The sequence below is a fragment of the Epinephelus fuscoguttatus genome, linkage group LG2 (assembly GCF_011397635.1).
Source record: "Epinephelus fuscoguttatus linkage group LG2, E.fuscoguttatus.final_Chr_v1".
Lineage (NCBI taxonomy): Eukaryota > Metazoa > Chordata > Actinopteri > Perciformes > Serranidae > Epinephelus > Epinephelus fuscoguttatus.
In genome coordinates this window covers 9,818,403-9,833,267 of record NC_064753.1, presented here as the reverse complement: position 1 = coordinate 9,833,267, position 14,865 = coordinate 9,818,403, and the positions used below count along the sequence as shown (strand labels likewise).

Here is a 14,865-nt window from a genome sequence, read left to right as displayed (position 1 = left end):
TTATTGAACTAATTTTCCATATCAACAAGCCAAATGGATAATAGGAAATCAGCCCCGCTACATTTTTAAAGAAGGATCATATAATAGCATTCTCAAATAACAGTCCTGATAGGTCATTGAAAGGTTATGAAGGTAATATTTAAAATCATGAATCAGGGGTCATCAGGACACATTCCCACACACATGCACACACTCTTCTGGTAGCTAAATGTATTTGACATTTACCCCTGCTAAATTTTTACTGGTGGTCTACGGTGTGTGTTTGTGTGTGTGTGTGTATGCATGTGTGCCTGTGTGTGCGTGTGGCCATGTGACAGGCCGTCCAGAGTGGTCCAGCCTCCTTTTTTTGACTCCTTTGCAGTTGCATGGATCGTATTACTGGCTGCTCTCCCCGCACCGCTGAGCCCACCACCTCTGCACCAATCACAGCCTGCCTTTACCTACGCGCACATGCATGCACGAACGCACAGACACAGACCCTGACATATACACACACACGAACGGCGATCCACCGCTCCGGTTCTCCGCTGCCTTCACATGCGTCCCCACCGACTCCGCGTAGCGCTGGCTGCGCTAAGATGAGCGGTTGTCCCGGTACCATCTGAACGTCTCACCGCCTGACTGACCCAGAGCCGGGGAGAGAGAGAGACAGACGGAGACAGAGAAAGAGAGAGAGACCATCTTTCCTCTCTCACAACCCATCTCCCTTTCGCTTGGAAGAGACCGCAGCGCAAGCCATTTCTGTCGGCATCTTTTCCTTTTTTTCTCATCTCCCTCCTCCTGTTCTTGCTGCATCCCTCCGTTACTGTCGGTCTCCCGGTTTGAAGGAGAAACCGGAGAGCCCGGTCGTAATTTTGTGGAAATACATTTTGCATTTTTTTTTCCTGCTGAGAGTTGGTAGCGCGCAGTTGGTGCGCGCTTGCAAATTCCGGTGAATGGTGGATTTGGCAAACATGGAGACCGTGGAGAAGGAATGCGGGGCCCTCGGGGGTCTATTCCAGGCGATTGTCAACGACATGAAGGTAAATAAAAGCTTGCTTTTACTATTCACCGGATCTGTGCTCGTGGTTAAACACATGTGCCTCCTTCCTGAGAATAGACAGCCTTATCATATTTAAGTTGCTGTCTCGGTGTCAAATAGAATATCTGGACACACACCTCGACTAATGAACTGACTGTGGCTGTAGGCATTTAATATTGAGATCGAGAGTGATTCCACCGTTTTACTGACAGTGATGCGGCGGTTGTTGGTGCGAAACCCGACCCCCTCCTCCTCCTCTGTCCCCAGAATATTGCCTGCGCATGTAAACGTCAGTGCATCCGTTATCGGACATGCTTGGCGTGATGCTCACCCCCGTTTCCCCTGCAAAAACAGCAGTGCCACACTCACAGAACAGTTAGTCTGCTGTTTTCACAAAGGTTTGTCAATGCGCATGGCATATTTTGCAATGAGACGCACATCATTTGTATTCTGTGTCAATTTGGATAGCCTGCATGTAAGAGCGCTTTGGCTCTAAGGGTAGCTCAGTGTAAGTAGCCGTTGCCTAAATTAACCAGGAACTCCATTCACCTCAGGGGGTTTATGGGGCACATTAGAGAGGCCTCTAAAATGGGATCAGTTTTTGTGTCCGATAATAGACCCATACGCCGGTGAGGCAACAGCTTTCACACATTCCGTTACACACACATGTGGACCTGGGTGCGTAATTACATGAGATGCTTCATCATCATCACCGTCGTGCAGCCTCTGTATGAGAAACCATAGGCTACAGACATGACTGCTGCATATTCAGCCTTTAGTTCTCGCCTTTTGCAGTGGTTACTGTGCGTCTCCATGAGAGTGCAGCGTCATTGATTTTCTGTCAGGCTGATCTGGCAGGAAAACATGAAGGCGTGAGAAGCCGCGCAGCCGTCAGACACTCAGCCTCCCTGCCTTTCTATCTGTCTGTCTGTCTGTTCCATCGGTCTGTCTGTCAGTCTGTGGTTCTGCAGCTTGATGGCTCCAGCATGGCATTAACAGCGACCACTGCCAGGCTTTAATGGTTCAGTACCCACCCATGCTAAATGCACTGATTCACTCGTGCTGCTGTAAGATGCTTTGGATGAAAGCGTCCATCAAATGCTCCATGATACAGTCTCTGTCAATATGTCTGCCGGTCAGACGCCCATGCAGCTCTGCATGCCTCTCTGTCTGCTTGTCATTCCATGTCTTCCCTCACTCTTTGTCTCTCCCATTCTAAATATCAAAGACAATGCTGTTCTCCTACCAACTCTGCGCATTTTATTACCAAGCATATGACCCCAAATGGTAGAGGTCATGGCCAGCGCTTCACTCTTATTGTGCCACAAGGAGAGATTATTGGCTTTCTGTTATCCATTAACACATGACGTGGGAGTAGCAGAAAGAGATATACAAGTCTGATCCTGGATATAAAGTCAATACTAATCCAACACATAATACATGCATCAAAGTGTATTTATATAAAAATAAATGTATACACCAATTTCAGTTCAGTCACATCTGATCCCACAAGTGCACACTGAAATGATTGATTAAAGATATCAGAGTTAATGTGGGCAATTTAAAGGGGCATTCCAGTGATTCATCATTTTGCCTCCATAAAGTTTGGGGACTGACTAAAGCATGATTTTAAAAGAAGAATGGTTAAAAATTGAGGCAGCAGAAGCCAAGATGATTGACTCTTCGTCCCTAATATGGGTCCAGCTCCAGAAACACTGGATCCTACATTTCCCATCATGCACCCGATAACATCTTCTCTTAGACCATCCCTGCCTGTTAATGCACTCATCTTTTAGACTCTACCACCCCAGTTTGTATTTCAGACTTTGTGTTCAAAATGTTAAGTCTACAAGCGCAAGCCAAGATAATTATTATTATATAACATTAATCATGTGTCCAAACTTTAGAAAGAGTCTTCTGCAGTCACAGAGGACATTATACAACTGTTTTTACAGGCTGAATAATACTGTTTAAAAGTAACTAAGGGTGTTTTGTTTGACTGATTTGTACTGTGCCTGAGCACGATTTCCCGTCCACCCCACCGTCGCTCACCTTGCACATTGCCAGTGGAGTCTACTTCTGCATTATGCCTACTTTTTTTTATATTTTGGTGACAATGTCAAGGACAACCCTCTCACCCGTCTTCCTGCTTTATCACTTATGACTGTGGTGCAGTTCAAAAGGTTGAGATCGGCACATGTTGTGTTTATATGCAGATTTCAGAGACCGGTGGCATTGCTTTTAAAAATCCACCTGCCAACTGATACTCATGTTAAATAGTAGTCAACTTTAATGTATTGGTATATTTGATTTTTGCACCTAATATGAACCGTACCCGAGTACACATTATGTACACAAGACTGCCTTTTCAATTGAACCTGGAAATGGATCAAAGTACTGTGCCCGGGTATGGTGCACACTGTTCACAGTAATCAATCAAACTGGACTTTGTGTGGACTTTCAAGTGTGATTGGATCAGGACCTCCAAAGTAATCCCAGTGTGTACATTGAGCCTTTAAGGTCAGATAGGTCAAGTGTATATTCAGAGTAATCAGTTGCAGGATTAACCATCATAGTGTTTGTATTTGAGCATATCAGAATCAAATGTTGGGTATTTATCAACTTTATAACAAGATGCACGAGAACACAGGTCAGATAAAATAAGACATATAAGGAGGTATGCAAAGAATTAAAGAGCTCAGTTCTAACAGGTCTCACTATGTTATGAGCAGTATGTTTGACACTTTTCGAGTCTCACTATTATTATGCTCTGTTAAAAACTGACAGATCACTATATGTTGGGTGCAAGTGCACCTTTCACTTATTTTGGATTAAGGATTTCTGTCATTTGATAATTATTACATTTAAGCTACTACTATCTATTGTTAATACCAAGTACTCAGGCTGTCTGTGTAAAGTGAAGAAACTAGAGCTAAAATTTGATTAATTGCTATGCTGATGAACAGAAAATTAATCAGCATCTATTTTGATGATCAGTTAATCCTTAAAGTATTTTTTCAAGCAAAAATGCCAAACCTTCATTAGTTCCAGAATCTTAATTGTTTTTTTGGGATTTGCTGTTTTCATGTAAAGTAAACTAAATATGTTTGGGTTTTATCCATTGGTGAGACGGAGCAAACAACTTTATGACATCAACTTAGGCTCTGGACAGTTGTGAAGGAAATTGTTTTCTGACAAACTAAAAAAACATTAAAATGACTAAATGAAGTCTAAATGAATGGCAGGTTCTGTAACATGGGCGTCACGCTTATTGACTACACTGCCTGGACTGTAGACATGGCAGTGATGACAATATTTCACACTGATTATCCTGTGATGAAGCATTAGCGGTCCCAGCTACACAGGCCATTCATTTGTACTTTGGAGGAGATTCTTCTGAGAGCTGTATAATGGGATGCACCAACCATGCAGATCATAAATCAAGGCAGTTTTAAGGGTTCCTGCTAATGGAAAATCGTTATTCTGCCAAATACAACCATTTTGAGATGATAACAGACTTGTAAATATGTTCTGCCCTCTGAAAACCATTCAGGTTGGTTGCATAGCAACATCAGCACCTATGACACAGCATCTGTACTGGCTGCTTTGCGGAGTACAGGATTGGTACAAAGTGAGAGGTATCATGGTACTGTTGTTTCAGCATATTTTTTTATTGGGCCAATAAGTAATGTCTCAATTGCTTCTTGTCAAATAACCCCATAACCAACAAAAATGGTTTATTCTTGGCAGAGGTAGTGTTTTAGATGGATTTTGAATGGAGACACTGCCGAACTGCCCCCTGGGCAACAATGCAGCATGTTGTCACATTGTAGTTTAAAGAAAGCTGTGGTTTCAGATGACACTTTGATTTTCCTAGAATTAGCATTGTCATTGCCAGGCCTTCTCAAAATAATACTGCTCCCTTAGATTCAATTCATAGGCAAGAACATGAAGAACAATATCAGCAAAGCTTCAATACTGACATCACATTTATAATAAATATTTAGTTTAACTACATTTATTTATCTTTATCTTTCTTGTAGTTCTCCTGTTCTCTCAGGCACTGATGCTCAAACCCAAACAATACAGAATATAATTGGGGATTTGGTGGTCAAGGACTGCCACCTCAAAGGCATCTCCCTGCCTCCCCTTCTCCTACACTGTCTCCGTCTTCATCTATTATTCATTTGGTTTCTAATGGATCCCTTGTTTATGTTATTCAGCTCACTCTGATATATATGGGTCACTACAACCTGAAGTGTCCAATCCCCAAGGAGGCACTGAATGAATGTCAGTGAGTGGATGAGAATCATTGAGTCATCAGCCCTCAAACTCCCTTTGACTCAACAGGAAACAATGTGGCTTTAATCAGTGTTTACAGCTCAACAAAGAAGAAGCCATTTGTCAGAAGAAACAAATGGATTAATAGTTTTTTCTTTACTGGTTCTCGGAAACAGGCTGGTTTTGACAGCTTTGGTTATTGAGTGGATGCAAGACTTGAGCAATAACACAGTAACTGCAGAGGAGACATCTTTGAAATCCCAATGCACGCTTTCTGCCCCAACTGTCCCAAAAGATTCACGTTCAAATGCACTATGTACGCATGAAGGCCACAGAGGGATGCAGAACATGTGGAGTTGCTTGGTTGCTGTACCAATGACAAATTTGTATTTGTATGTAAATATGTAATATATGCATTTTATGCAAATTAGTAGTAACACTGACATTTTCGACATTCAGTTTATATGCGAGGAGTTGATGGCCTTGGAAAGCAAAGTAAAGCTGGAACAGAAGATCAGTGATCGACAGAAAATTCATTGGCAACTTTCTTGATAACTGATTAATCCTTTTGTCTAGGCTTAGGTGGGATCATGATATGTCAGGGTATTTAGAAATCCTGAAGGTGTGATTTTTTAAAAATGTCAAAAATACAGACATTGCTTTTAGCAAACTTATACGAAGATGCTGTATTGGCGATGTATTGTAGAGCACAGCACATGCCCCCAGAAGTCAGTTGGTGGAACAGGCAGCTGAGCTGAGAAAGATGCCGACTGTTAGTGGTGGGGATAACACATACTGTATGGAAGATGCGGCCAGGCAACAATGGCTAAGAGAGACAGAGGGTAAAAACAGCATGTAGGGCAAGCAGGTTTTGACATTTAACTCAGTGAACTAAGGGTTTATTTTGACCAAACCAGAGATGGTGATGGTTGGAACAGTGGACTAACTATTTAGATGACTAACAAGACAAACTAAAAATGATTTTTTTGTTTTATAATGAGTTAACAATGCAGTTAGGCCAGTCTTAGTTTGGGGATAGAAAATAACTTAAATTCAGAAGGTGTGTAGTTTAATAAGGAAAATTGATTTACGAATGTTTATTTTGTTTATTTATTAGACTGAAAAGGCTTAGAGAGCTTGTGGAATGTAACACCATAGGCACTGCACACAGATACTGTCATATGCAGTACACCCCGGTAAAATGTCAGGAAGGTATGAAGGTATGAAAAAATAGATACCACCCAAGCCTGCTACGTTTGTTGTCTAAAGCCCTGTTAAGACCTGGTATTAATATGCGTTTTGAGTGATCCAATCACAAGTGGACAGCCGACACACATCGCTATTAACACCTGTGCTTATCATGCATCTCCAACTGACCACTTGAGTTCAGATTATTTTACTGCCCCATGCACAGTTATTACATCCTCACTTTTGCTAGCTGCTCTGTATTCAGTCAGTGCAGCTGGAGACATTGCTGTCACCAGAATTCAACATGTCTCTTTTCATAGTGCAAAAAAATGGATGGTAACGCAAAACGAGGGTTGCAACGGTATGAGATTTTTACAGTATGATAACCGTCTCAGAAAATACCACTGTTTCATGGTATTACAGAATTTATATTATTATAAGTCAGAATGACGCTTAAAGGAATGAAAATGGATGGGCTGGTTTTGGTTTTTGGTTTATGGGTTTAAACTTGTAATTAACACTGTCCACTTGTCATTGGATCCCCCAAAACATACATTAATATGAGATCCAGACAGGGCCTTCCTTATTACTTTCATTGTGTCCTTTTTTGTGTGGCCTAACCTATCTCAAAAGACAGTTCCAGTGATTTAGCATTCCACATATTTCTTCCTGTCAAAACCATTGCACATATGTTACCCACAATGCAACTTGATGGCCAACAGTTTCTAGATTTCGGTGTGTAGTGGCTAGTGTAGCCTTGAGCTACCCCAGTAGAGACAAGGAGCTGCTGAGGTCTGGTAACTCCATACCCCCAGATTTATTTTCATGTTTAAAGCTGTAGTCTTCAGCGATAACTGATGCTGACTGTTGGTGACATCACTTGAGGCAATGACAGATTTGTGCAGCCTCCTCTGAGGATACAAAGATGCCTGGATTTTAGAAGATCCAGCAGTATTATTAATAAACTCTAATACTGAGACAGTTTTGCCATTAAAGTTGCAGGTTCAACCAGCTAGTGCAACATCCTTGAAGCATGCAGCTGGAGTTGTACCTTTACCTTCAGTGTGTGGACAGCCTCTGTAGCCAGTGTGCCTTCCTGCCATCTCAACCTCATTATACTGTTTCATCTTTAGTAACTGACCTGATGCTGTACTCGGTGGTTTTAGGTGTCATGCAGGCTCAGGTTTACGACATGAGCCAAGCTAAATTCTGCTCTCTGCCAGTGTCAGCAGGTTGAATTCATGCTGTTTAGAAAGCACTTTTTCTTCCTCTTTCCCCATCATCTTCCTCTTCCTCGTCCTGCTCCTCCCAGGGTCCTCCCTTCCTCTTTCTCTCCTCAGCAGATCGACCACCCAGAGCAAACCAGTCACTCCTTGTGTGTCAGCTTTATGTATTTGCATGATGTATGCAAAAGGCCTCTTTTGTGTTGCATAGTCTGGATAATTGTCAAATAATGATTTACAGTAAGAGTTGTCAACAAAGCATCAGTCATGAAGTTAAGAGTTGCAGTGTGGTCGTACTTCCTTCTGTTTTTAAAAATGAGGATGTCCTCCATTGGAAATACCCATTTCAGTATGAAACCTTCCCATATGCTCATAGAGTAAATTATGTGTATCTGTGTGTGTGTGTGTGTGTGTGTGTGTGTGTGTGTGTGTGTGTGTGTGTGTGTGTGTAAGAGCATTATGTTGTATCCCTGGAGGCTATGTCTCGAAACTTTGTAGTGAATTACCACACACCCAGGCACAAACACAGGCACACACACAGGTCACAGAGGGGTAATATGATGAGACACAGAGGTCATGTTCACGGTCAGCTGGCTATATGGACCAGTGATCACTGGGTACATGTAATATTTTGTTGACAGTCACAGTAGGATAGAATAAAGAAGGATATGATTTAATGCTCCTTTAAGAAACAGGAGTGAAAGGTTCATAAAGGCTTTTTAGTCTGTTCTCACCACGGTAGTCATGTACTTTCATCTGCATATTATTGCATTTATGCTTTAGCCTTTACTTGTTGCGTAAAATATCAAAAAAGGGATGTGGTTTATAGATACACATAGAATATACCGTGCTTGGTCTAAGATGTTAAAAACTCCAGCATCACTCTTATTTTTCATGTCAGTGTGTTAGTGTTTTGAGAAAGTAGAAGACCAGAAATGTGTTTTTAAACTTCCATATATCGAACCTCATCAGTATTAACCTTAAAAATCTAATACAAACACATGCAAATCTGTTCTATTGCATTTAAGTAGTAAACTTATAAGCCCACTTATATACTCAAATATTCAGCCACAGATTTGTACATGCAGCATCAGTTTTAAATCTGAATCACAAGTTATATTTAGCTGATCATATGTAGTAATAATACAGCTGTTACTGCATTTAAAGGCTTTTAAGAAACAGGTACACTTGTACTCTACTACAGATATTTTAACCATGCGTACACTTGTATTTGTACAGAGAGTATATGTCTTCCTCCATATTGTAGTATGAAGAATATTCTTGCAGTCATTATGCCTTGAGATTGTGCTTAAAGTTATGCTATACATGTCATTATCGTAAATTGAATCCATTTGAATTTGTAGATTGTTGTTGGTCAGGAGTTTTAAAGATCCTATTTTTAGCTCTGAGAACTTCTGATTTGATATTTATGGTCTCGATAAATGACTAAATTAAAATGATTTAGTTGCAGCCCTAGTTTCAAAATGAGAAGCATGAGAATAGTGTCAGCAGACTGAGAGGATTGCCCAAAACTAAAAAGATTCAAACCAAATACTTCTGCTTCAAAACGAGGCTCCTTTTATCTTCAGTTGTGCAGAGATGCCTCCTCAAAGTCCTCAGCTCAGTTATAGTGGGAACCAGGAAGAGTGTGGGACTTGTGTTGGTTAGACACATCTGCTTTGCTTATATGTTCTGGCTCTGACCATACTTCACATAAAGCATACACACACACTCACATGCATGTGGGTTCGTGTTCCTACAGCTATGCAACAGTGTTTTCATGAAGGTGGCTGCTCTGTGGCGCAACCATAGACTGTATAAAATAGGAGCAACTTGTGCTAAATGGTGGGGTGTCCTGGTAATGAGTGGTTAAGACTGCTACCATATGCCTGGAAAGATGCTGCTTCGATTCCAGCAGGGGACCTTTGTTGCATGTCATACCCCTCTACAGCCCATCATTCCCTGCCAAAAATGCATTTACATACAGTATATATTCAGACCACAAACCCACTGGCAGCTCTCTTTAAGCTCTATTAAAGCTTTCTTTAGGGCTGGATAAACTCCAATAGACATGAACACAGCATGTGGTTCTGTATTACTTCTTCAGGTGTCTGCATAGGCAGATGTGTTCACACATGAATAGTTGGCAGATGGCCATTGTGCACAGTCTGCCTTAAATTTTAGGATGCATGTGAGCGTGATTGGTTGATTGTCTTTATGTGTTAGCCGTATGATTGACCGGCTGCTTGTCTAGGGTGTACCCCACCTCTCATCCAATGTCAGTTGAGATTGGCTCCGGCCTCCAGCGACCCTGTGAAGGGCGGATGGATTAAGTGATTAGATTTTGGTGGTCAAAGGTCACTGTGACCTTACAAAACATGTTTTTGGCCATTACCAGGTGGCAGTGTCGGAGGCTGAAAAATGAAGCCAACACAGAAATGCCAAAAACGACAGTTCTTTAAACGTCCACTTGAAGCTAGCTCCAGAAGCCAGTCAATCCCCACAGACCCCCATGTTAAGATGCCCAACTTTACAGCAGAAATAAACATATTTAAAATGGTTTTGGTTTCTATAGCTAGTTTTCCCCTCCGTGACAACTGTACGGGTGAATTTTTATATAAATCACCCATTTACATTTTTTAAAGTCTTGAAGTTATGCATACTTAAGGGTGGGCCACTTTGAGTGACAGGCTGTCTGCCAATAATGTCCTTGGTCTCAGTCAGAGTGACCCTGCACTCCTTCACAGTTCAATCTCTCACCCAAATGCAGTCCCTTCTGGCTCCAAAACACCAACATGGCAACAGCTGTAATGCCAACTCAAGGTTTCAAAATTCCACAAACCAACGGCTGATGTCACAGTAGCTACATCTATTATTTTTACAGTCTATGGTCATTACTTGAGTTCTAATTATGACAACATTTCAGACAAATATCTAATAAGATAAAATGAAGTGGAGACATTTAAAATCCCAAGGGTCATGGGTCTGTTTCACTGTGACATCATATTGTTCTGCAAAAATAATTTTCTGGCTATTTTGCATCGTCATATCTCAGGAACGAAAGGAGAGACATTTGTTCAGATACTGAATTGGTGACACTAATCCTGGGTGTCCACCTGTGTGCTGACTGTATAGATCTTCTGTGCTGCTGCATTGAAGATGTGTGTGAAGCATCCATGTTTTAGAAATTGTAGCTTCTTTGTAGCAACGTATAAAGCATTGTCTACTATTATGGCTACATATGAGTCTGTACAGACATGGACGGCCCCAGGGCCTCCACTAGGGTTTGGTGTTGGTGTTGTTTATGTTGTTTTGTTTCAGAGTGCCGGTGGCTTGATTGGTCGTGGTGATTGGAGGCAGCTGGCCACTGTCTTCAGCCCTTTAAAACCTGCCGTCCTGGGAACTTGGTGCTTCTTCTTTTCCCCCCTGGCACCATGCTGCGTTGATTGCATTTACTTGAATTTTTGTTTAGTTTAGTTTGCATTATCTTGAGTTGACCTGGCAGAGTGTTTTCTTGCCAGTTTCTTCTGTTTAATGGAGTAATACTTGGTCATTTTGTTTATTCTTGATTTTTTGTTAAAATAAATTACTTATTTTTATGTAACTCCCCATGTGTTTCCTCATTTGTGATGGTAGCCAGACCATAACAATCGTAACTGCAACTTGACTGGTTAGTGGAGCCATACAACTGTGAAGCAGTAATTCTAGTTCCTTAAAATATGATTGAAACAACTAATCAATTAATTGTTGCCAGTTCATTTTCAAGTTGATTAATCAATTAATTGTTTCACCTCTACATAGGATCGCCATCTTGGGGTTACTCTTGTTTTTCCCTGCAGTTGCAAAACACATCCAAAATATGAAGCTGCTACCATGCCTCTTATGGATGGTAATATCAGGGTGATGAGTGGCCATTCACGCCTTGAAGGTCATATTTTGTCTCAACATAACAATGCGTAACTTTAACTGCAGTGCATTTGGACTGGTTGTCACATCATATGACTCTGGAGTTTGCAGTTAGCTTGTTGAAAGAATTAACTACATTTACTCACAATGAATCAAAACAGCATGTTGAAAATGAGACTCAAAAATCAATGTGTAATGCACTGAAAGCCTTCATTTAGCAGCGATGTTGAGAATGTTGAATTTGTATGTTTTGGGAACTTAGAAAGTAATCCCAACAGTGCTGGGGAAGGACATTGATGAAGTTCTGAGGCTTGTTTGCCTCCTCATTAAAGTAGTATGCTGGAAAAACAACAACATCAACAAACCAGGAGAACTGGAAGTAAACTGGTCAGTATTCTCACAGAGACTGCCCATTGTTGTCCGGCCCTTTAAAGGCCTGTGACAATTATGTCCTGTGACTCTGGGCCATGCTGCAGAACTGAAGATGCTCTGTGGAAGCATATCATTAGTCCAATCTGTGCTGTGTTTGTGTCTGTGTGGTCCAAGGGACTTCCCACCATAGTGCTGTCATAAAATGGAAACCGGGATGTGTGTCAGTGGAAAGAAGAAGGAAAAACACAAGAGACTGTTCTCTCATTGTCACGGCTCCTGTATGTCCATGCAGTCTTAGTTCCATCAGATCAATAGGCTTTTTTTCACAACAGATATTTTGACTTGTCATAATAGGAAGAGTGCAGGTGTTACTAATAACACCTGTACAATGGCTCTGTTCTGTTTAAGGTTGCTGTCAAATCTGAGCTTTTCCCACCGAGCATTTTTAGGTCTATTATACGTCTAATATACGTCTAAATGTTCTTTAGACGTCTAGTCTAAAATTGGTCTATCAGGGGTATAGAAATGAAAGTTTTTTAGATGTCTAAATCTCGACTATATCTATACTATACTGTATATCGCTCAACGGCTATCATTATTATTTTAGTTAAGTATTTGGAGATCAGTTATGCACCTTACAGTTGTTTTTTAATTAATAGTTATCGAATACTGGATTAAAGTGCAACGTCTAAATTCCGTCTAAAAATAGACGGAATCCAGACAGTTGAAATTAGGTCTAAAAAATAACTAGACGTCTAATATCCGTCTATTGCTCAGTGGGTTGGGTTCCCATTAAACAAACCCTGAAGCATTCCATCAGATTGTCCGGTTTGCATGGGGTGGTGGGAAAGCTGTCACATGAACCTTGGTGCAAACCAAACAACCAACCTTGCGTCCACCTGTAAAACATGGGTCTCAGTTCACTTCTAAGTGCAACAGCTCTGTTTACTTTAGGTGAGAACATGATCTGACCCAAATATAGGAAGTGAACCAAAAACAGTGCTCATACATAACTTTTTATGACCATACTTTGCTCATTGTCTGTGTAACAAGGACAACACATCATCGTGTCTTTCTGTCATCAGGGTGTGCCTTCTCAGTTAGTACCATCCCACTTGTCACATTCAAAGAATGAAATGCTTGACAACTTTCTGTCTGGTCAGCTGGTCATATTGTTTGTCTTATTCTAAAGTGTTTGATCAATGGACACACTGAAGCAAAATCAGAAACCAAAGACTGCATGAAATTGGTGTTGCTCCATTATTTCTGAGACCAGGAAGAGTCGTTAAGCTTCACTTGGATATTCTGTACAATAGACGAGTGACTGTGTGACAATTATTTACAATGTTTGGTGGGTGTGTCAAAGTGTGGTTTGAACGCTTAACTGAGCCAAATGAAAACAATGCAACAATGTTGCAACTTCATCCCACAATCACACCAAAGTCTTGTCTACCAATCTATCGATGAAAGCACCCAAAGTGTCCCAGTAATTAACAGTGACAGTTGGCCATCATGTACAATACCAGAAACTAAAACAGTTAAATAAAATTCAGCCCCCATTCATTTTTATTGTGACATGCGAAAATGTCTTGCAGTGAGGCAAAGTCAGACAATCCATTAGTATGCAGAGCACCACAGTTGATTTAAGAAAGCTAACAGCTTATCTGAGTACATGCCTTAGGAAGTAATGCAATTACACTTAGACCTATTTGGTGACCGGTCAGACCAGGAAGTGGCCCAGTCATTAAAGCATCCTTGTGAAGTAAGCCTGCTGGTGGCAGACACTCAGTCATTAAGTGATTTCTTGCATGGTTACTTTGCAAGATGCTGTGGCTAGCGAGCTAGTCAACAACATGCTAGCAAACTGATAACATACCAGAACTAGCCTGCCACAACAAGGCAGTTAGCTTGTCTGCTAAACGGACAATTACTTGTTTTTTCCCCGATAAGTGTTGGTACAGTATTATACCACTGACTTCTGTCTAAGGGCCCATTTATGTTCCCTTTACGTACAAAAATGTATACGTCCGTTTCAAACAATGTTACCGTCACTACCCACATACTTCCATGCACCCTTTACGTTGGCATGGATGTTAACCAATATATCCACCAGGAGGCAGCCCAGCGTCAAAAGTTTATGACAACAAACTCAAAAACAAGCATGGCGACTGTGGAGGAGATATTGATAATGTACCTCTTGCATAAAAGACAAAAACAAGTGCAGCGTTGTAGGAGGCGTTAGTCGGTGAGGCCGTTAAATACATTGCAACTGGAGGACGGAGAATTCTTTTCTCTAGTACTGCTGATGAAAGAAATTGAATTGTTATTTCCTCTTCGTGTCTCACTAGAGCTACGTATCGGGTAGTGACAGCAACACTGCCCCCACGGTTCCCGGTGGTACTGCTCCGTTTGGCCCATATCCATAAGCTTTATGGAAACGTGCAGAAATACGGACAAAATGAACGCAGAGCACGGACCGAAGGCTCTGTCCTTAACGTTGAGCATAAATGAGCCTTAATGAGTGACTGCAAATTTATGTCTGTTTTTTAGAGCAGTTTGTAACATTCCTTGCCAAAGCAGGGTTATATGTAAAGCTAGGTGTTGTGTTGCAGCTTGTACTTCTTTTTTGACTCTGGCTTTCTTTTCCCTTAAAGATCGGCAGTTTGCAGTGGTCAACTGCAAAAAATTTGAGAGTCAAATAAAACAAAAAGTGATCTGCAAAAACTCTGCACAGATTTGCTTCACCCCCCTTTACACTTAATACAGCAACAACCATTCAAATGAACTGACTTTGGTTTGACATTTCACTTTCTTAAAGGCTGCAGTTTTGGACCCATAGGATATTTTGACTCTGATATTCCCTAACATCCTTGC

At 41.2% G+C, this 14,865-nt stretch overlaps 1 protein-coding gene across 3 annotated transcripts in view; it reads left to right on the top strand.

The window, feature by feature from the left end:
• The first annotated feature begins 343 nt into the window (after positions 1–343).
• Positions 344–14,865, top strand: part of mtss1lb (MTSS I-BAR domain containing 2b) — a 110,088-nt gene continuing 95,566 nt past the window's right edge. For 2 of the 3 annotated variants that reach the window (XM_049602600.1, XM_049602590.1), the window contains exon 1: positions 344–1,022. In XM_049602600.1, coding sequence (XP_049458557.1) covers positions 936–1,022 — 87 coding nt within the window. In that variant the 5' untranslated portion in view covers positions 344–935. The remainder of the gene's footprint in view (positions 1,023–14,865) is intronic. The other variant, XM_049602606.1, reaches the window with a different exon arrangement.